The sequence below is a fragment of the Homarus americanus genome, unplaced genomic scaffold, assembly GCF_018991925.1.
Source record: "Homarus americanus isolate GMGI-L3 unplaced genomic scaffold, GMGI_Hamer_2.0 scaffold32583, whole genome shotgun sequence".
NCBI lineage: Eukaryota > Metazoa > Arthropoda > Malacostraca > Decapoda > Nephropidae > Homarus > Homarus americanus.
The window spans coordinates 15,005,303-15,028,374 of NW_024713129.1; the positions used below are offsets into that span (position 1 = coordinate 15,005,303).

Sequence of the window (23,072 nt, forward strand, 5' to 3'; positions counted from 1 at the left end):
GTTCGCCAACCCTCAGATATAATTGATTTACTTCTCACGACATAAAAAAAAATAGTACTGTATCATTTTCTTTGTGGGAATTAAAGAAATATATAAATATATATTATCTACTTCTTAAACTCATTGCGGCATAAACACTGTTCCTATCATGAGGTGTAAATGAATTAGCCAATAACAGCCATTATTTGTTACTGCATACATACTTCTTTCTCATGTAACAATGGTAAATAGTTTATTTAATTCATTGTTTATTATAAATATACCTCCACCCCCCCCCCCTCAGGTTACACGGTACACGCATGCTACACCGTACACTTGAAGCCGCCCACACCAACCACCAGTCCACCACATTTGCCATCTTTATTTAAATCCTCTGTTGGCTTACATCTCTATCTGCTCAGTTTCTTGAAGTGCAAACTATTAATAGCAAGATTATTATCAACTTCAGAGAGAGAATTTCTATTCTGAGGGTGAAATATAACAGTTTACCGATCTATTTAAGCGACGGATTTGAAGCGCGGGAAAAATAGTCCGATTCACGTCACGCTTATACTAAAAATCTTTGTATATTTGTATCTCCTAAAAGACCAAAACTACTATTTACTACACCATAAAACTAATATTTACACCCCACAATATATGCATCAATACCGTAAGTTATTTAGCTGTACTGTACAGTATCGTGGTTAAACAGCTGCACAAAAATAAATGCCTTACAAAAAATTACACATGTTATTCTTGGACTAATTCATATTTTTTTCTGTAACTCACCAATACATTGAAACTGTCGGGTTAATTTGTGTTTAATATAAACAATTTACAAGGGCGGGTTTCCTTTGGATGGTTATTCCAGGTAAAATTTTGTTTATCGGTACAGTACACACACACACACACACACACACACACACACACACGCACGCACGCACGCACGCACGCACGCACGCACGCACGCACGCACGCACACACTACAGCTATGAGCCAAATATGGTTATAACGTCAAATTATATGCTTAATTTAAGTTAATATATCCTTACTGCTCTGTTAACAACTTGTATTGCCTTTAACAATACCAAATCGTGGGGTAAAAACATGCAAAATACTGCCCACATCTAATGAAACCTAACCTATCTTTGTCTTGGCAATTTTGAATAGTTTCGTGAAAATAAGTGTTTATAATCACACTTATGGCAGTTAAAATCACACTTTGAACACTTTACGGAACTTTATGAAACACCATACGCCTTGAAAATGTCAATAACGGCGTTACAGTACTTACAAAACACGTTGAATGTACAGTACTGCACTGGAAAGATATATATTTGAGACGAAAACGCTGTAGATTAAAGTATTCTTAGTATTGTTTGTTCTATCCCCTCTATACAAAACAATATATAGTTCTGTGGTCGTACTCTACTTAATCTTAAACATTTTTATTTTTTAATTTATTTCTTTGGTGAATTTATATAATATGTGAATGTATGAAACGAAAGTATAAGGGGTAAACTCCTCATGGTAAAGGGAAGCCACACTGTATATAAGAGCATCGGTAAAGGCTGGAGAAATACATGTTATAAACTATCATATAGCATTAGGTTTAAGTTTATAATTTATACATTCACACACCCGAATACTACTCACAATTCGATACACCTAGACTGACTAACTATCCAAAAAAAGAACGCAAAGTATTTAATTAATCTTAAAATACTCCTTGCTGTACTTTACAACTCGAGGGCTATTTTAATGCACCAGCGGGTATAAATGAGACACTTAGGAATGCTTAGAATATTCATCTATTTTAAATGTTCCTACGTCAGAAGGTGTGTGTGTGTGTGTGTGTGTGTTAGGTATGCGGGTACTACTATTATCATTACTTTGCACAACAACCATTTACTATACCACCACTATCACACCTAATAACCACCATTCTTACCTACCACCACTATCTATTAGCATGCCTACTATCTATTTCCTACTACCACGCCCACCTACCATTCATCCACCAATCATAACCACTTCCGCCGAGCACCACCAGAATGCCCACCACCCATCTCTACCTCCCCCACCGCCCACCTACCATTCATTGACCCAACCCGCCACCACAATCGACGCCCACCATTACCATATCCGCTTAGCATTACCACAACCCACCACCACCCTCCTCACCACAGCCCACCACCACCTTCACCACAGCCCACCACCACACTCACCATCATCACCACATCCCACCACCATCATCACCACCCACGAAGCAGCGTCAATCCTGGAGGTGTAGACAACGATACAAAAATTCCGGAGGCTCCCTTAAAACATTTCCTGAGTCACGGGGTTATTTATAATGTTGCTCAGCTGAGGCACCACCACTACCCCTCACCTTCACCCCCCCCTTCTCATCACACCTCCCCTCCTTCCTGCTCTCTCTCTGCCTGTGGAGGCCCCCAGTGATAGACCCTGCTGCTCCCCCACCCAGTGATAGACCTGCCACTCTCACCCCACACTCCAGTGATAGACCTGCCACTCCCCACCCCTCAGTGATGAGCCCTGCACTCCCACCCCACACTCAGTGATGAGCCCTGCTCCCCACCCCACTCCAGTAGGCCTGCCCTCCCCACCCCACACTCAGTGATAGGCTACTTCCTCCCCTCCACACTCCCAGTGATAGGCCCTGCCACTCTCACCCCACCTCCAGTGATAGACCTGCCTCCCCCACCACACTCGTGAGCCTGCCTCCCACCCCACACTCCAGTGATAGACCCTGCCACTCCCCTTCCTCCAGTGATAGGCCCCACCACTCCCCCACCCCACACTCCAGTGATGGGCCTGCTCCCCCCACCCCACACTCCAGTGGAGCCACTGCCACTCCCCCCACCCCACCTCCAGGCTGATAGACCCTGCACTCCCACACACACTCAGTGATGGGCCCTGCCACTCCCCCACCTCCAGTGATGGCTACTGCTCCCCACCCCCACTCCAGTGATAGACCCTGCCACTCCTCTTACCTCCAGTGATAGACCCTGCCACTCACCCCACACTCCAGTGATAGATCTGCCACTCCCCACCCCACCACGCCAGTGATGACCCTGCTCCCCCACACTCCAGTGATAGGCCTGCCACTCCCCAACCTACCACTCCAGTGATGGGCCTCCTCCCACACCCCCACACTGGTGACAGACCCTGCCACTCCCCACCCCACACTCAGTGATCAGACCCTGCCACTCCCCACCCCACCTCCAGTGATGGGCCCTGCCACTCCCCACCCCCACACTCCCGGTGATGGGCCTGCCACTCCCCACCCCCACACTCAGTGATGAACCCTGCCACTCCCCACCTACACTCCAGTGATAGACCCTGCCCTCCCCCCACCATAAACGTCAAGAAACGCCTTAAAATGGACACTTCCCACTTTTATAACCGACAAGAAATACTAAAATGTCGCCAGGAATTACCATAAATGTCATTCTTTTTGGAGCTTTCACGAAAAACATTCAATATAAACATACCTAAGACACTAACATTAACACATTCTATTAAACAAAAACACTGTATTTCACAAGCAAACAATAACAATCATCTAAAGGCACAGTGACGAGATAGATGACTGGATAAATGAACCGACAATGAACCAATCAAAATCGCCCTTACAAGCGGACACAGCAAGAAGATCCAGCGTGTAACATAGGAACTTACCTCCCTATCTCTCACAGAACTTCCCTCCCTATCTCTCACAGAACTTACCTCCCTATCTCCCACAGAACTTACCTCCCTATCTCTCACAGAACTTCCCTCCCTATCTCTCACAGAACTTCCCTCCCTATCTCCCACAGAACTTACCTCCCTATCTCTCACAGAACTTACCTCCCTATCTCTCACAGAACTTACCTCCCTATCTCCCACAGAACTTACCTCCCTATCTCTCACAGAACTTCCCTCCCTATCTCTCACAGAACTTCCCTCCCTATCTCACGCAGAACTTACCTCCCTATCTCACGCAGAACTTACCTCCCTATCTCCCGCAGAACTTACCTCCCTATCTCTCGCAGAACTTACCTCCCTATCTCTCGCAGAACTTACCTCCCTATCTCTCTCACAGAAACCTCCCCATCTCCTAACCCCTTACCTCCTCTCACAGAACTTCCCTCCCTATCTCCTGCCAGAACTCTCCCTATCTCACACAGAACTATCTCCCAGAACTTCCTCCTATCTCACACAGAACTTCCCTCCCTATCTCACACAGAACTTCCCTCCCTCATCTCAGAACTATCTCCTTACCCCTATCTCTCACAGAACCCACCTCCCTCTCTCACAGAACTTAATCTTACCTCCCTATCTCTCACAGAACTTCCCCTCCTTATCTCTCACAGAACTTCCCTCCCTATCTCTTCCTCCCTATCTCTCAGAACTTACCTATCCTCCCTCACAGAACTTACCTCCCCTACCTCCCTCACAGAACTTACCTCCCTATCTCCCCACAGAGAACTTCCCTCCCTATCTCTCAGCAGAACTTACCTCCCTATCTCTCACAGAACTTACCTCCCTATCTCTCACAGAACTTACCTCCCTATCTCTCACAGAACTTACCTCCCTATCTCTCACAGAACTTACCTCCCTATCTCTCACAGTACTTCCCTCCCTATCTCCCACAGAACTTACCTCCCTATCTCCCACAGAACTTACCTCCCTATCTCTCACAGAACTTACCTCCCTATCTCTCACAGAACTTACCTCCCTATCTCTCACAGAACTTACCTCCCTATCTCTCACAGAACTTACCTCCCTATCTCTCACACGGTAAAACTTTCCAACTTACCTCACAGAATTTAAGTCCTCTGACGGAGTTGCCAAGGAGATCAAGGGGAGGAGACCACGTACATATCCCCATCACGTTAGGAATCACCAGCATGATGGCGCCACACACACCTGACTTGGCCGGCAGCCCCACCTACAACAACAATAAACAACATCAATAATAATAATTAGACTCCTGTAATATACCTGTTAATTAGATACCTGTAATATACCTGTTAATTAGATTCCTGTAATATACCTGTTAATTAGAACACTTGTTAGCTCATTGCGTCTGTTTTAACACTTGTAATAAATATCTAAAGACAGAAAGAAAGAAAGGCAGGCAGACAGACAGACACATGGAAAGTGAAAATTATATAGGTATTAATCACAAACTCACTCGCCTGTCCCACACTACCAGGACAAACTGACTTCCTTGGACCTGCAGTGATGTGTGTGTGTATGTGTGTGTGTGTGTGTGTGTGTGTGTGTGTTGAGGGGTAGGAATGTGTTAATGGGTATTGGGAATGGATGTGTAATGTTAAAGGGGCTGGGATGTGTCAAGGAATAGGGATGTGTCAAAGGGGTAGGGATGTGTCAAAGGAGTTGGGATGTGTCAAAGGAGTTGGGATGTGTCAAAGGAGTTGGGATGTGTCAAAGGGGCATTACCAGTCTCCCACAAACCCACCTTGAACGCGAACTGCCCCGAGTAGTCATACATCCCGCAGGAGTGCATGAGGGAGAGCACATCCCGGACGGCGTAAGGCTTCAGCACCTCCTCGCCCGTGGTAGGACAGATCCCGCCGTTCGCCAAAGTCGCCGCCATCACCGCCACACTCTCCGCTGTCACCTCCATCGAGCAGCTCTGTTAAACCAAGAGCAAAACACCCGTTATAATGAAGAATTCTATTTAACGGACTGTATGCAGAGGAAAGTTCGTTATATCGAGGGTCCGTTATTGTGTAGCCTCCATTTAATAAAGTATATAGAGGGAAATCCGTTATATAGAGGTGTCCGTTAATGTGAAGCCTCCATTTAATTAAGTATATAGAGGGAAATCCGTTATATAGAGGTGTCCGTTAAATATGAAACCCCCATGTAACGGATTATATGGACAGAGAAGTTCGTTATATAGAATACTGTATAGTCTCTGTATCCAATCTCACACGTGTTATTTAAGTCAATTAGTTGTTGGCCAATAAACATTATCCTTACAATAAAAATATATACTGTATTTATAGTAATTTTTAAACAATAACAGTAAACACTATATTAACCTACATTTTATCATCTTTACACACAAACACACACCATCACTCTGTTTACTGTACTGTAAGCTTTTCATGCGTTTAAATAATTCCCAAAAGCTTAACTCCTACAAAAAAAAGCATTAAAGCTTATAATCCGAGATCTGGGAAACACTTAACCTACTCTCATGAATATATTATACATTACCAGGTTATAATTATTAATACACACTCGTATAAACCCAGGTAACCAAGCCTCGTATATCATGTGTGTCGCAGGGTATGACACACTGCGCCACTGACCTAAAATATAAACACCGAACACATGTTGACATCGCTTCTTGTGATGGATGGCGGGCCAGGGGAGACGAGCTCAAACTAATAATAATAATAATAATAATAATAATAATAATAATAATAATAATAATAATAATAATAATCCCTTAGCACTACCAGTCAGGATATGAGGATGTAAACAGAAAAGGCAAGAAAGAAGAGACTAAGGAAGATATAAAAATGAGAAGTGATGGAATGGGATGACACTAACGAGAAAAGGAAGATGAAAAAAAGAGGAGAGGAGAAGAAAAAGGAAGAGATGAAAAAGAAAGGAGATGAGAGGAAGGGGGGGATGCGACAAGGGAGGGGGTTAAATACTTGCATGGCTTGGTTGAAGGAAGGGAGGAGGAGGGAATGAGCCGTGAGATATATGACAGTTTAATAAAGAGGTGGGGAAAGAATCTGACTTCCCCCCCACTGTATGTCTGTCTGTATGTGTGTGTGTGTGTGTGTGTGTGTACTAAGGAGGGAAGGAAGGAGGGTACGGAGGGAAGGAGGGTATGAAAGGAGGGAAGATTAGCACGGAGAGGAGGGCACGGAGGGAGGGAAGAGGAGGGTAATGAATGCGTATAACGAACATCTCCCAGCACAAGAATACGACGGGCTTAAGTTAATACAGTATACCACCCTTCACTCCCTCCCTCCTTCCCTTCATTTCCCTCCCTCCCTCCACCCATCCCTGGTGAATAACTGGGTGATGGATTACCGAGAAATTTGACGAGTAACACAATAACTTGGCGAGAAATTACAGAACTAAACGAACGAACGGACATAGTATAACAGACATAACGCAAATCCCTAATAATACAACACCACCACATCCATTTATTCTCACTGCACGAAATAAAATAAGAGACAGACAGATACACAAGTCACCCCGTCATGCGCCAGAATGTCATAACGCGCCAACACACCAGACAACGGCGTCAATGTGCCTTCCTTCTGGGCGCTTCCCTCGAGTCACTTGTTATTTCTGCCTCGACCGTTGTACCGTCATCACACTCACACCTCGAGGAACAGCGCACTTGGCAAGAGGTTATCTCCTTAAACTCGCGTACGAGGATGGCCGACCCTAGGGTCACCTAGGGGTGAATTTGTTTAAGGTGTAGAAGCTGTCGCCAGCACAAAAACCACATCCTGAGTTAACTAAGTTAACGAGCTGCTTGACCCAGTGTCAAGGCATAGTCCGAGAAGGCCGGACAACTCGCCAACTGCACTGGCTAACCATTACCCCGGAACACGATCCGCAAATTGATTAACATCCAGGTTCCCAATTACTGCTGGGTAGACAGAGGCAAATGGCGTAAAGAAACTTGCCATAGTTTCACCCTGCTCGGGGATCGAACCCGGGTCTGCTCGCTTGCGAGGCGAGCGTGCTGACCATTAAACCACAGGTCGCCGACGTTCTCTTGAATGTAAATCGGAAATAAAAGCGTCAAATACATTATATGTTTATAATTTCCAGTTCGTATTATACACACACTATTCTATACACATTAACATCCCATTTATTCAAAGTATTTAATAAGATTTACCCGAGCCAAATTCCTAACACCGACATGTGAAAAGAAACACAATTTTCCACACGCATCGTCACCAGCCTGAGTCACTTAACTAACTTCCTAACTAACTGGCTGCAATATATTATCACCATTTACGGCTTTAACCTGCATGGACAACAATAATATTCACTGGTTAAGGTCGATTTATTACTGTATACTGACAACAAACTGCGACACCCTCCCTCCACCCTACTCTTCCCTCCCTTCCTCCACTCCTCCTAACCCCCCCCCACCCTCCCTCCTTTCTTACCTTCCTCCCTCCACCCTACTCTTCCCTCCCTCCTTCCTTCCCTTACCTCCCTCCACTAACACGATAACCTGCACCCTCCTCTTCACTACGTTGTATTTAAACCAACAACATTATACCTTTAACATTACTAGTATATCGTTCACTCGGTCAACAAGTTTATTAACAAGATGCTCCCAGGAACAGTATTTGATTATAATGATGTTATTCTTGGCTTGTTTATGTTGTGGGGTACAGAGAGAGAGAGAGAGAGAGAGAGAGAGAGAGAGAGTGCCGAGTTAGAGAGAGGATGCCGAGTTAGAGAGAGGTGGGGATGCCGAGTTAAGATGAAGCAATTTTTCACTCAGTTGCCTCTCCATTTGGCGACTTAATTAGACATAACATTGAGATACGCGCCCACCTCCACCCCCCCCTCCCCAAAAAAAAAACTTCATTTAGTTTATACAGGTTAAAAAAAAAAGACCATACAGAACACAGTCAAATGAAGACCTTTTTCCTTAATCCCCAGGTGACTTAACACAAACATCAAGATTATTATATACGACAAAGACCTGAGAAAGTCTTCCTTAATGGCAGTAATATAGAAGGTAAAGATGTACAGTAATATATAATTATGGACAGGTGAGGAGTTACCTTTATATACACGAGCTATATTAATGAACCCTGTGTAATGTAGTTATGATGACTGTTGTTGTTGTAGTTGTTTTTGCAGTTGTTGTAGTTTTAGTTGTTGTAGTAGTTAGTTTTTGTTGCTGTCGTAGTTAATATTATTGTTGTTGTTGTTGTTGTGCTTGTTGTTTCATAGCTACGAGTAAGGAGGTCACACGGGCGGAGCTGACAACAGGGGATGGTGGCACAAGACATGACAACACCACGTTTTCGGCACAAAGTCCTCCTGCCATCAATAACTTGTTCATTTGGCAGATGTGGGAAGTAGGTTAAAATCTCCCACTCCCCTATACCACCCCCACTCCCTATACCCTCCACCACTCCCTATACCACTCCACCCCCCACTCCCTATACCACTCCACCCCCCACTCCCCTATACCCCTCCACCCCCCCTCCCCTATACCACTCCACCCCCCCTATACCCTCCACCCCCACTCCCCTATACCACTCCACCCCCCACTCCCATATGCCACTCCACACTGACAGACGAAGCTTTGATCAAGCCCCTAAACTCTCTCGTGATAATGGGACGTGAAGGAAGCTATCTGTGTGTGTAATAACAAACTAGGGATTTACAGAGCTTGAAATGGCTGAGGCGAGGCGAGGCGAGGTGAGGCGAGACAAGAGAAAGGGGGAGTTAAAGAGAAGAAAGGGAGGGGGTGGGGGGGTGAGTCTATGTTTGTCTTGGGGGAAACACAACCATGACAATACAGGTCGTCACCCCAAGCGTAATTATTCCTGACTAACATTACGAGAGAGAGAGAGAGAGAGAGAGAGAGACTGAACTGCAAACCCATAACTAACACACAGTCAACTATCACGACACACACACACACTACCAATCTACATATATACGCCCACACGAACCCACACACACACACCGCCTATTGCTGCCACAACACACATGATAATAGTTTATAAGGCGCCTCTCCCCCACCAATATTTACATTGGAGGCTAACCAAGTCTCTCTCTCTCTCTCTCTCTCTCTCTCTCTCTCTCTCTCTCTCTCTCTCATCTGTTCTTGGCCTACACAATAATGTTCTACTTCGTCAAATAACTATACAATGTACACAAACACAATATCTCTATGTAAAAACACTGACTAGACCTCAGGTAATAACCCGGAGAAAGAAACAGATATACACTCTTGAGACTAACTGGGTTCTGTTCTAGTACATGGTGGTGAAATATCAAGCAGTTGGTAGACTTCATTTAACGAGTCGAGCGTGTAGGGTCAAGGGTAGACCTGTTTTGTTCTGGTGCTTTCACAAATGAGGGATGATAATGATAATGATAATGATAATAATAATAATAATAATAATAATAATAATAATAAATAAAATATTAATATTATTAGTGAAAACTTCCATATAACGGATTTCTCCAGATAATCCGTTATATGAGGGTTTCACATCTAATCGACACTCAGTATAACGGACTTTCATCTCTGTATAGTTCGTTAGATGGAGGTTTAACATCTAACAGACCCTCGATATAATGGACTGTATTATTATTATTAGGTAAGGGATATCTTCACTAGTGTTTGTTGGTGCGTTAAGCTGCCGCCAATTTCACACAAATTAAAAGGACTGTTTATTCTTTGTTTATATTGTGATGGTGGAGCCCCCTGGCGTCCGTGTTGGCAAGTGTCACCAGTAGTCAACACTATACTCAGTTATTATAGAGTGGTGAGGGAGTGACGGAGGGACGGGAAAGGTCATACTGTTCTACCGCTTCTGGAAGTCTCTGGCATCTGCTTCACGTAAATAATAATAATAATAATAATAATAATAATAATAATAATAATAATAATGGAAGTTTATTACAAAGCCCAAAGGGAAAACTGTTATGGGACGGACGGACGGACAGACATGACCATAAAAAGTGTCGCTAATATTTTGCCTAAACACCAAAGTATCATAGGCAATAATATGATCTATCAGGTGCCAATATATAGCTACAAATACCTCAGGCAGGGAGGCTGGCAGAGACGGAGGTGAGGGAGGGAGGGAAGGCAGTCAGTCAGGCAGGCAGAGGGAGGGAAGGGAGGATGGAAAGAGGCAGGGGAAAAGGCAGGCAGGCAGGCAGGCAGGGAGGAAGAGGCAGGCAGACAGGACCCATAGAGAACGTTTCGAGTCGCTTGCCGGCCGCACAAAATAACCTCATTCACAGTAAACTTTCTCCCTCTATTAAGACATAAATTTTGGTAGACGTACGTGTGTGTGTGTGTGTGTGTGTACCAAGCCCATCCATCTCACCCACACAACTCCATTCCACTCCTCCTCACCACCCATCCTCCTCCGCCCACCCACCATCCTCCTCCTCCACCCACCCATCCTCCTCCTCCTCCGCCCACCCACCCATCCTCCTCCTCCTCCTCCGCCCACCCACCCATCCTCCTCCTCCTCCGCCCACCCACCCACCCATCCTCCTCCTCCACCCACCCACCCACCCATCCTCCTCCTCCTCCTCCGCCCACCCACCCCACCCATCCTCCTCTCTCCTCCACCACCCACCCACCCATCCTCCTCCTCCTCCGCCCCCCACCCACCACCCACCCATCCTCCTCCTCCACCCACCACCCATCCTCCTCCTCCTCCTCCTGCCTCTCTCCTCCCTCACCCACCGAATCACTGACCGCAACCCGCTATTTTACATTATTTTCCCTGTCACTAGTTCCAGGTTACACTCTGGTCCACTATTTAATATATAGCTTACTGTAGCGGAGAGTTGTAGGAGGAAATATAGACTAACTGGGGAGGGGAGGAGGGAGGGAGGAGAGGGATGAAAGAGGAATGAGGGGAGGTACGGAGGAAGGGGAGGAAGAGGGGAGAAAGGGAGAGGAAGGGAAGAAGGAAGGGAAGAGGGGAAGAAGGGGAAGAAGAGGAAGGAAGAGAAGAAGGAAGGGGAAGAAGAGAGGAAGGGGAAGAAAGAGAAGAAGAGAGAAAGAAAGGGAAGAACAGGGGGAAGGGAGAAAAGAAAGTACCTACAGAATATTTACTATACACCAGGGGGTCGAGTTTGTGGGAGGAGGGAGGGAGGCAGAGAGGGGGGGGGGAGGCGGGGAGGGGGAGGCAGGAGGAGGGGGGGCATCCATTCATACCCTAGAAAAAAGGAATTGTTTGACTATGGTATATACTATAACTTGTGGGGCGCACCTATAATGATCTTGGGTACAGTCACATATCTCCTTCATAATGAGCTGCCAAGATGTTTTCTCGACTCTATGGGAACCAGAGAATGTATGCGCACACACACACGTAAGGGGTGGGGACGTGGGTGAGGGGTGGGGGACGTGGGTGAGGGTGTGGTGCGTGGGCGTGGGTGAGGGGTGGGGACGTGGGTGACGTGGGTGGGGACGTGGTGAGAGGTGGGGGGTGGGGGACGTGGTGAAGGGTGGGGGACGTGGGTGAGGGGTGGGGACGTGGGACGTGGGGTGAAGGGTGGGGACGTGGGTGAAGGGTGGGGGATGTGGGTGAGAGGTGGGGGACGTGGGTGAAGGGTGGGGAACGTGGGTGGAACGTGGGTGAGGGTGGGGACGTGGGTGAGGTGAGGACGTGGGTGAGGGATGGGGGACGTGGGTGAGGGACGTGGGTGAAGGGTGGAGGACGTGGGTGAAGGGTGGAGGACGTGGGTGAAGGGTGGAGGACGTGGGTGAAGGGTGGGGGACGTGGGTGAAGGGTGGGGGACGTGGGTGAGGGGGTGGGGGGACGTGGGTGAGGGGTGGGGGACGTGGGTGAAGGGTGGGGGACGCGGGTGAAGGGTGGGGACGCGGGTAAAGGGTGGAGGACGTGGGTGAGGATGGGGGACGTGGGTGAAGGTGGGGACGTGGGTGAGGGGGGGACGTGGGTGAGGGGTGGGGGACGTGGGTGAGGGTGAGGGACGTGGGTGAGGGGCGGGGTGGGTGGGGGCGGGGGAAGTGGGTGAGGGCGGGGGACGTGGGTGAGGGGCGGGGGACGTGGGTGTACTAAAGATGCAAGGTGTGGGAAGGTGTTTTTACAGTGGTGGCGAGGCATTCAACAGTGGGGTATTTTCCTCCTCCCCAAAACGTACTTAGTGACCCTGGCGGCCCGTCACAGCCCCTCTTAATGAACCTTGTGTTGTTATGCTGGGGCGTGGCGACTCCCCCTGTCTCTTACGCCTGACACAAGAACCCAGACGTATGGAGGTGTAGGGTGGGTAGTGGGGAGAGGGAGGGAAGGGGTGTAGGTGGACGAGGGAAAGGAAGGGGTGGAGGAAGGAAGGGTCGATAGCAGAGGGAGAGGGAGGAGGAAGGGTCGATAGCAGAGGGAGAGGGAGGAGGAAGAGACGGTAGTGAGGTAAGGTGGCAGTGGGCGAATATTGGCGATAATTACTCAAAGTTCCTTCACACAGCTTGTACTAGGGGACACACACACGTACGTTAGGTTAGCGTAAGGGTGATTAATCTTCAGAAGATTCCTAGAAAGGTGCAGATAATTTTGTTCTTCATAAAACACAGAACGAATGGGAAGAGGTTCATCAGGTAAGCTTGTGGTTGCAGTACAATGTATATTAACACTACTGTATTACAACCACAAGCTAGAGTTGACCTAAATTGACCTCTTGGTGTGACCTGGAGTGAGTGTAGAGGTCAGCTGAGGGGGCGGTGTGAAGGGGCAGTGAAGGTCATGTACTAAGATGCCAACACGTTACAGTGCATTAGCAAGTCTTGCCTCATGGAATGCGAGAGTTGTTGTTGCTGCCACATAAACCAGCCTGACCGTCCCTAGTATACCTCGACCCTTCACTTATTTCCAATCCCTGTGTATTAATTAAGGACTAAAGACTTGATGATGATGATGATGATGTGTGATAGAGCCCAGACACCCCCCCCCTCCCTCCTTCCTTCCCCCTCAACTTTCGTCTGGTTCAGTTGACACAGGGTTGAGGGTCGTGTCATGTGTGTGTCGTGGCACTTATTTACAGGGCACGATCTCAGACGACTACTAGAGACGACCTCCTCGACTCCAGTGCTTGACAAAAGAGAAACAACTACGAAGAGTTAAAATATAGCCAGTGTGTTGGTGGGTGCAGGTGGGGGAGGCATGTCTCTCTCCCCCGCCCACCCACTACACCCTTCCCTTCCTCAACCCACCAACCTCCCACACTTGCAACTCCCACGCATCCCCCTCCCTCTCAAACGTGGTGGTTGGGAGGGGAGAAGGCATTAGAACATAAGAATGGAGGAAACTGCAGCGGGCCTATTGACCCACACTGGGCAGTCCTATTTACACCCAACCCCTATTGCCCATATATCCACCCAACCAATGTTTGAAGCTATCCAGCGTATTCGAGTTAATGATGAGATTTGGTAACTTGTTCCACTCGTCCACTACTCTATTTCCAAACCAGTGTTTACCTATCTCGCGCCTAAATATAAATTTGTCTAATTTAAAACCAATACTACGAGTTCGCTTCTGGTTGGATAGTTTGAGTACATTTGTTATATCGCCTTTGTTTAGCCCTGACTTCCATTTATACTACACCATCATATCGCCCCTCACTCTACGTCTAAGATGCTTTAACCTGTCCCTGTATTCAAGGTTCCTAATGCCCGGGATTAGTCTTGTCATTCTCCTCTGAATTATTTCTAGGAATTCTATATTCATTCTGTAGTACGGTGACCAGAACTGCGTAATCCAAGTGAGGTCTCACAAGCGCAAGATTGTTGACTTGACTTCAGATTCTACTTATCATTACTCCTGAATCTTTCTCACAGTTGGATTTCTCTATAAGATCGTTGTTCATCTGGTATCTGGGTTCTCTGTTTACATCCCCTAGACTAAGTACTTAACACTTGTCCACATTAAATTTCATCTGCCATGTTTCAGACCATGCAAACAATTTGTTTAGATCCTGCAGTTTGGATATTTATGTCCATATCTATGTACAGTCGAGGTCAGGGTCCGTTAGATGCGACCCTCTCCATCTAGCGGGATATATGGAGAGAGGTCCGTTATATGAAGAGAAGTCCGTTATATGGAGAGAAGTCCGTTATATGGAGAGAGGTCCGTTATATGGAGAGAAGTCCGTTATATGGAGAGAGGTCCGTTATATGGGGAGAGGTCCGTTATATGAAGAGAAGTCCGTTATATGGAGAGAGGTCCGTTATATGGAGAGAAGTCCGTTATATGGAGGTGTCACTGTATATACTCGACATGATCATTCCACATCACAATACTCTCCGGCAGTAGGTACACGTGTAGGTAGTTGACCCACTGTGTTAAAGACTTAAATCATTAATGCACAAAACATGTCTCTGCCCCCCGAACTCAAGTACTTCTCCTTCACAACGCCTTCTTTGCCTCCCTCCTTTCCTTCCTTCCTTCCTTCCTTCCTCCTCCCTCTTCATTTAGTAATCTGTGTTGTTTACTGTCGTTGGCGGTGACAGGGACTACAAGGGCTGTTGCATCTAGTCGTAAAATTTACCCACAAAAAATATTAATTCTTTACCATGAAGAAAATCCCTCGACAGCCACAGTACGTATCACCAGTTGTGTACATATTAATTTCATCTGCACCTCAGGGATGGGAAAAGGGAAATGCGTGTTTGTTTGTAGATGCGTGTGTTTCCCTGTAGAGTTTATGGGGTATAATTGAGAGAGAGAGAGAGAGAGAGAGAGAGAGAGAGAGAGAGAGAGATGAAAAAGTTAACGACCATAATAGAGAGATTTTGGACACACCTTCGTCAGGGAGGTTATGGCAGGAGCTGTAAGGGCTCCTCCAGCAGGCATCACGGACAGACTGGATAGATATTACACCATGTTGTTTTACCTCTGTTGGGTGTATAAACCAGTTGGGTCTTTATATAAGCTGGTGGGGGACATTAGCAGGTGGGAGGGGGTAAAGGGGTGTGTGTGCTCTCTCTCTCTCTCTCTCTCTCTCTCTCTCTCTCTCTCTCTCTCCGAGGCAACTTGCTTGATGCTTCACGGTAGGAGGAAGAGAGTTGAACACACTCGTAAAATACCAGAAGCAGAGATCATAAGTCTTAAGTGTCTTGGAGAGGCCCTTCTTGAGTCCGTGTGGCGAGGTTCTCCTGTTTGTTGACACTTGAAACATCCGGGCAGGGAAAGACACTGACCATTTATAACACACTTGTTGATACCCGTACCATCACCAAAGGTCGACCCAGGCTTGACGGTGGGAAGGTTTGGGTTTACTTTAAGTCCGTGTGTGTGTGTGTGTGTGTGTGTGTGTGTGTGTGTGTGTGTGTGTGTGTGTGTGTGTGGTGTGTGTGGTGTGTGTGTGTGTGTGTGTGTGTGTGTGTGTGTGTGTGTGTGTGTGTGTGTGTGTGTGTGGTGTGTGTGTGTGTGTGTGTGTGTGTGTGTGTGTGTGTGTGTGTGTGTGTGTGTGTGTGTGTGTGTGTGGGGTATGTGTGTGGGGTGTGTGTGGGGTGTGTGTGTGTGTGTGTGTGTGGTGTGTGTGTGTGTGGTGTGTGTGTGAGCGTCCTATTACCAACTGAATAACATAACCAATCCAGCGTTAACACAAACTAGAGTAAAGTCATGGAACTATTCACTGTTATTTGAACTTAGAATAAAATAAACAAATATTAACCAGGTGTCCCATATTCCGGCTAAGTCAACTTCAGCTTCAAACAACAAGTTTCAGAGTTTCATTTCTCAGTTACTGTAGTCGTTTCAATGTTTGTTTGTTTACTCAGCTCAACTCTGAACATCCCAGACGTGTAAAAATTGCTCTGTGGATTGAGACATTGCGCCATTTGCAAGGTATGTGACGTACGTGTGTGTGTGTTAGAGAGAGCTAGAGATTTGGCAGCAACGCCCTGACCCATCTCTTCCGGACACGTGGCAATGTGGGTTTTGTTTACCTTGCCCCCCCTAGGTCGTACTGTCGATGAGTGAGTGACTTGTCCAAAACACTGAGGCAATTTAACCCCAACAAACTTTATCTCCACCCTCCCTCTCTCCCCTTTCCCTTGATGAGACTTACCTTAAACAATGTTATAAGAGAACAGTACAGGGAGAGGTAGTAGTGAACATAAGAACATAGTGAACATAAGAACTGCAATATTCTATCTAACTTAAGATTGAGATAGAACACTCAGTAGAGTCATTTACCCTATGGACTTAAGTCTATGTGTAAGCCAAGTCAATCGATGTACTTAAAATCCTGTTCTATGTTTTTATTATGGTTGGGTGAGGCGCGACGGGTCATTTACATACTTTATGATCATTTACCAAAGCCAGACACTAATGTAGGGCGCCCTCAGTCGACCCAGCTGCAGAGAGAGAGACTTACAACAACCTGTCCATCACATCAACCTTCTCCACTCATGACAGTCCGGTGGCTTAGGGCCAATGATTTGACACCATCGCGACACGTTATACCATCAGTAAATCAAACCCGACACACACACACACACACACACACACACACACACACACGTACGTTGTTTAACTCGTTGTGGGTGACATAAGGGAGTGAGGTGTCCGGGGATAGGTAGTTTTTAGGTCAAGGTGTGGGTGTAGCAAGGTCAAAGGTCACATGGTGTAAATATGACCTAACACCAGTAGTAATATTGACAACAGGAAGTGGACTTGATCACACGTAATCAAAACACCTGCACAAAATCCAAGATGGCCACCAATCCACCCAATTTGTTTTCAGTGCTGGAGAAACAAATTATTTCCCTTATTTCCAGTTCGACGAAGAGAAACAGCTACCAAGAGAAAGACAGTGGACTAAGACAAGGACAGTGAACTAAAACAAGGACAGTGATCTAAGACAAGGACAGTGAACTAAAACAAGGACAGTGATCTAAGACAAGGACAGTGAACTAAAACAAGGACAGTGATCTAAGACAAGGACAGTGAACTAAAACAAGGACAGTGATCTAAGACAAGGACAGTGGACTAAGACAGACAGCTACTCAGACAAAACCAACAAAATCTTTACAGGTGACGGTGATTTAAAATATTCAGCAGTAGTAAGATGATTCACAAAGCATCAAATTCTCTATCTGTGTTTCTCCACTACTAAAACGGCGGCGGCCTTACGAGAGGAGTCTTGTACCTTATTAAACCTTTCTTACACAACCTAACCTAACCTGCCAAATTACTACACTCAAAAGGACCATAATAATTAAACCTTCACTTCCTCTTTGCATTGGGCTGGGTGTACAACTCTCTCTCTCTCTCTCTCTGCTGTACAAACTTGGCATTAGTTAGTAAAACTGGAGCCTCCCTTTTGGAATTAGTTTTTAAACCTGGCTATCAACAGCAACAGCAGCAGCAGCTGTGAGTAGCGAAGCAACTGCTTTGAACCAACATAACAAACCGACACTCCAATCACCTGAATGCTGTGATGCGAGAATATCTTCACTATAAGGAGGAGGCAGAGGCAGGGGTGGAGCGGAGGAGGAGGTGGGGGGTGGGAGGTGCTCTTGAACACACAAGTTAGGAGTCTTCTGTTACCAAGAGATCTTTACACGTATAGCGAGGATTACTGTGTGTGTGTGTGTGTGTGTGTGTGTGTGTGTGTGTGTGGTCTCCATGCACTGCCACCCACTAACACACAAGACCTATCACTGACATAATATAACAACACCTCCCCCTTCTCCTCCAAACACAACTACTGTATTGTACCTGATGTGACTTGAACTACAGCCGTGCCAGAGATAAAACACACAACCTTGACGTCAATATAAGCCATCTCCAACAAATTAAAAGAATAAAGGAGAAACTAAGGGAACAGCCCAACACTGTACCTCACTCTTATGGGAGAAACACCACACTTATTCCTCATGAGCCCAGTGTGTGTGTGTGTGTGTGTGTGTGTGTGTGTGTACAGTGTGTGTGTGTGTGTGTGTTTCTTGAGCCACGACCCTTACACCTGTGATTGGTTTAATGTGGCCTGGTGGCTCTCTTTATGCAGAACTACAACGAGAGAGAGAGAGAGAGAGAGAGAGGACTATTATATAAAAAAAAACACAACACAAAAGTAAATCGACAATGGACACTTACAATGGTTAGGTTAGGTTAGGCGAGTCATTACCCCTCTGAGGTACTGCTACATGCTTCTTCCTCCTCCATCCCTAACACCTGCCCCTAACAAACACGGTCCCCGGTAGATGGCTGTGTGGTCTCCGCACGGGCTGTAGCGACATTGAAAGGTTCTGACACCTAATCTAACCTAACCAAACCTAAGCTAAGCTAACCTAACCAATCCTAACCTATCTTGACCTGACGTAACCTACCCTTACCTAACCAAACCAAACCTAACCAAACTGTCGCTCCGTTACCTAATGCACATCAGAATAAAGTCAATCTCACTAATAAATAAATAAATAAATAAATAAAAATTATATATATATATATATATATATATATATATATATATATATATATATATATATATATATATATATATATATAAAGCCTAACCAGTTGTTTTCAGAATGACTTAACAGCCCATTAAACTCTTGTGAACTTTGAACAAACAAACTTGGCACACTGTTCACCACCTCATATAGATTGATGGCATGTTCAGTATGGCCGCCACCTTGGGTGTGAGCCTGTGTGACCTTGACCTTGATGACGTATAGCTCAGGTCACTGCTGGAGGAGGATGATGTCTGTCTGTCTCTCGTGTGTGTGTGTGTGTACACACACAGCCAGCCACCCAACAGGAGTCACATTACAGTATCCGGCGCGCCACACACACACACGGTGGGGGAACATTATGACACAAACTAGTGGCACTTCCGCAATGTTGGCGTGCCTTTAGTGCCACCCCCACTAACTACACCTTAACCACACTGTACTGTAGTCACCTTAAGAGCCATTAAGTGCCTCTTTAAACCATTAAATTATAATAGCACTTTAGTTTACCCTTTATCCAAACCACCAACGAGCAATTAGTCCAAATTTCGTGTCATTAATTCAAACTTTTTTTCTCATGGTTAGGTTAGGCTAGGTTAGGTCAGGTTGGATTAGGTTAGGCTAGGTTAGGTCAGGTTGGATTAGGTTAGGCTAGGTCAGGTCAGGTTGGATTAGGTTAGGCTAGGTTAGGTCAGGTTGGGTATATTATACAGTCATCCACTCTCCTTCTGAACCACGAACCCTGAGAGATTCAGACTCGTGAATCCGAAGCATTTATGAACAGAATAACAGTGTCCATTACTTCGGGTTCACGGATCTGAATCTCGGGGGTTCGTGTGCTTCAGAAGGAGAGACAACAGCACTTATGTAGATGACTGTACAATATATCCAACCTAACCTAACCTAACCTAATCCATTCGTAACCAAACAACAAAACCAAGCACTACCATTATGCCACACAACACACCATTAAACACCACGACACACCATTAAACACAATGCCTTAATCACCTCTTCTTGTAGAACGTGATATAAAGTGTTAACAAAGTACAAAGTAATTAGCCAACACGTGTCTCTTAATTATTATTTGTCTACCTTGTGTGTGTAGCAGCGACCTTGTGGTGACAGCGGGGGAAGCCAACACACTTATACTTGTTACTTTGGAATGAGATACATACAGTGGTCGCCGAGGGTAGCATACAGACATAGATATACATACAGTACATACACACACACACACCCCCCACACACACACACACTTGGAGGGATGGAGGAGGGGGAGGAAGGAAGGAGAAGGAGAGTAGGAAGGAAGGAAGGAGGGAGAAGGAAGGAGTACGGGGAAGAGTAAGGAGAAGTGTCGGCGGGTCCGTGAAAAAGATAATTATATTTCACACTTAAGATTTAAAAATTAATATGACTCTTTAGCCCGAGGGGGAAGAATGTTGGCTAGTGTCAGGGGAGGGGTGAAGGAGGTGGGGGAGGTTGGGGGACGAGGGAGGTGTGGTGGGGAGGTGGGGGGAGGTGGGGTGACCAGAACTAAGATGGACTAGAAACGTTTGGAATCCTTTGTATATAAGGTATTGGTCTGGTATTCATAGTGTGTGTGAGGTGTGTGTGTGTGTGCCTGGTTGAGCATTATGTGTTAAGGTGGGAGGGAGTGGAGGGGAGGGGAAAAAGGAAGAGACGGTAAGGAGGGGAGAGGAGGCGTGAGAGGGGAGAAAGAGGGAAGCAGGGAGGGGGGTGGTAGGGAAGAGGAAGGAGTTAGGGTGAAGGAGGAGCAGGACAAGGAGGAGGTGAGAGGGGGGTGAGACAGCGTGTGTGACTGTCCGAGGCCAGGCCCAACAAATCTTAGTTATTGTGTAATACTTCTCTCTCTCTCTCTCTCTCTCTCTCCGTGTAGTGAACTTTACAGAGAAAATTAATACCAAGTTAACACAGGTGATTGTTCATAACCCACTGGGACAATCACGTGTTATTGCATCACACACACATCCTCCCCACGTAGAGTATTAACCTGCGGTATATTCTCACCCGTATACATCAAACCAGCGTATGAGTCAGGTGTTGTGGGGATGGGGTGAGCTGGCCTGTGTTATTCTATTATAGTTCCCCGCACACACACACACACACACACACACACATAAACACACACATAAACACACACATAAACACACACACACACACACACACACGGTAACCCAAAAAAAAACTGACGGTCATTACGAGTCTGCGAAGGAAAAAAGAAAAAGAAAGCAAAAGAACTCGAGCTCGTGAAAGAAATGAAAGAAATACCAAAGGCCTTCAAAGATATTAGGAGAGAGAGAGAGAGAGAGAGAGAGAGAGAGAGAGAGAGAGAGAGAGAGAGAATATCCACTCAAACAAAACAAAGTTCACAAAACACCATCTTCATAAAACTCCGAAATATTTTCCATTTTTTCTCACATTTCTTTTGTTTTGGCGATAAATTTGTGTTTAAACGTTAAATACATAAACAAAATACATACACCATAATGAAACAAATAAAAATAATAAAAGAATAACGTTAATAAAGTAAATAAAAGACCAATTTTCCTCTTATTAAAACAAAACTCAGGTGGGAAAAAATGGTTTAAAATGCCCCAAGGTGCTAAGGTAATGTCTGACAGGTGATAGGCAGTTGAGGATGATTGATGAGGGTGTAAATGGGTGCTGAGAGAGAGAGAGAGAGAGAGAGAGAGAGAGAGAGACATTAATACTCGATAGTATATTAAGACGTACTCATTCCACCTCTCCACATAACCACACGGCGGCCACAAGTAATGGCACGCACACGCACACACAGTAAAAACAAACTTGCCAGGCATAAATAACACGCTACCTGTATTACCAACGTACCCAAGCTGACAACCTTCCCTTCCTCCTCCCCTGTCATCCCTAAACCCTTCCCTTGTACCTCATCCTAACTCCCACTCACCTTGTACCTCATCCCTAACTCTCCCACTCACCTTGTACCTCATCCCTAACTCCCCCCCACTCACCTTGTACCTCATCCCTAACTCCCACTCACCTTGTACCTCATCCCTAACTCCCACTCACCTTGTACCTCATCCCTAACTCCCCCACTACCTTGTACCTCATCCCCACCCCCCACTCACCTTTTCTCCAGATCTGTACCCAAAATGCCCACTCCAATCCCCTCCCCCCCACCATACCACTCCACCACAATGCTCATAAACACATAGTAGTGATGATGAAGAGGAGGAAGACAAGAAGAGGAGGAAGACGAGAAGAGGAGGAAGACGAGAAGAGGAGGAGGAGGACAGAAGAGGAAGACAGGAGGAGGAGGAGGCGGCCAGCACTCCACACAGAACAATACACACTTGAACACCTCTACCATCCAGCCTTGGCAAGAGTATCGTGTCTATATAATCACTTAGTTGTGTGTAAACATTATGACAGCAGCCGGGACAACTTCTAGTCTAAACAGGTTATGACTCTAAGCATCTGATTCTCTCTTTCTTTATTCTGATTCTCTCTTTCTTTATCCTGATTCTCTCTTTCTTTATCCTGATTCTCTTTCTTAATCCTGATCTCTTTTTCTTTTATCCTGATTCTCTTTTCTTTATCCTGATTCTCTTTCTTTATCCTGATTCTCTCTTTCTTTATCCTGATTCTCTTTTCTTTATCCTGATTCTTTCTTTATCCTGATTTCTTTTCTTATCCTGATTCTCTTTTTATCCTGATTCTCTTTCTTTATCCTGACTTCTCTCTTTTCTTTATTGGTTTATATATAAGGTGTCTTAGAATTAGTTCACCAGCCTTCTTGCCTCCTCTCTCCTCAGTGTCTCAGGAGCAAATTGAGGGAGTCAGGAGCAGGCAGGAA

The 23,072-nt window shown here is 45.9% G+C and overlaps 1 protein-coding gene across 8 annotated transcripts in view; it reads right to left on the minus strand.

The window, feature by feature from the left end:
* Positions 1-23,072, minus strand: part of LOC121868529 (glutaminase kidney isoform, mitochondrial-like) — a 111,170-nt gene that overhangs the window by 13,477 nt on the left and 74,621 nt on the right. For all 8 annotated transcript variants that reach the window (XM_042369273.1, XM_042369263.1, XM_042369254.1 and 5 more), the window contains 2 exons: positions 5,474-5,650; positions 4,808-4,939 (listed from right to left, as the gene is read on the minus strand). In XM_042369273.1, coding sequence (XP_042225207.1) covers positions 4,808-4,939; positions 5,474-5,650 — 309 coding nt within the window. The remainder of the gene's footprint in view (positions 1-4,807; positions 4,940-5,473; positions 5,651-23,072) is intronic.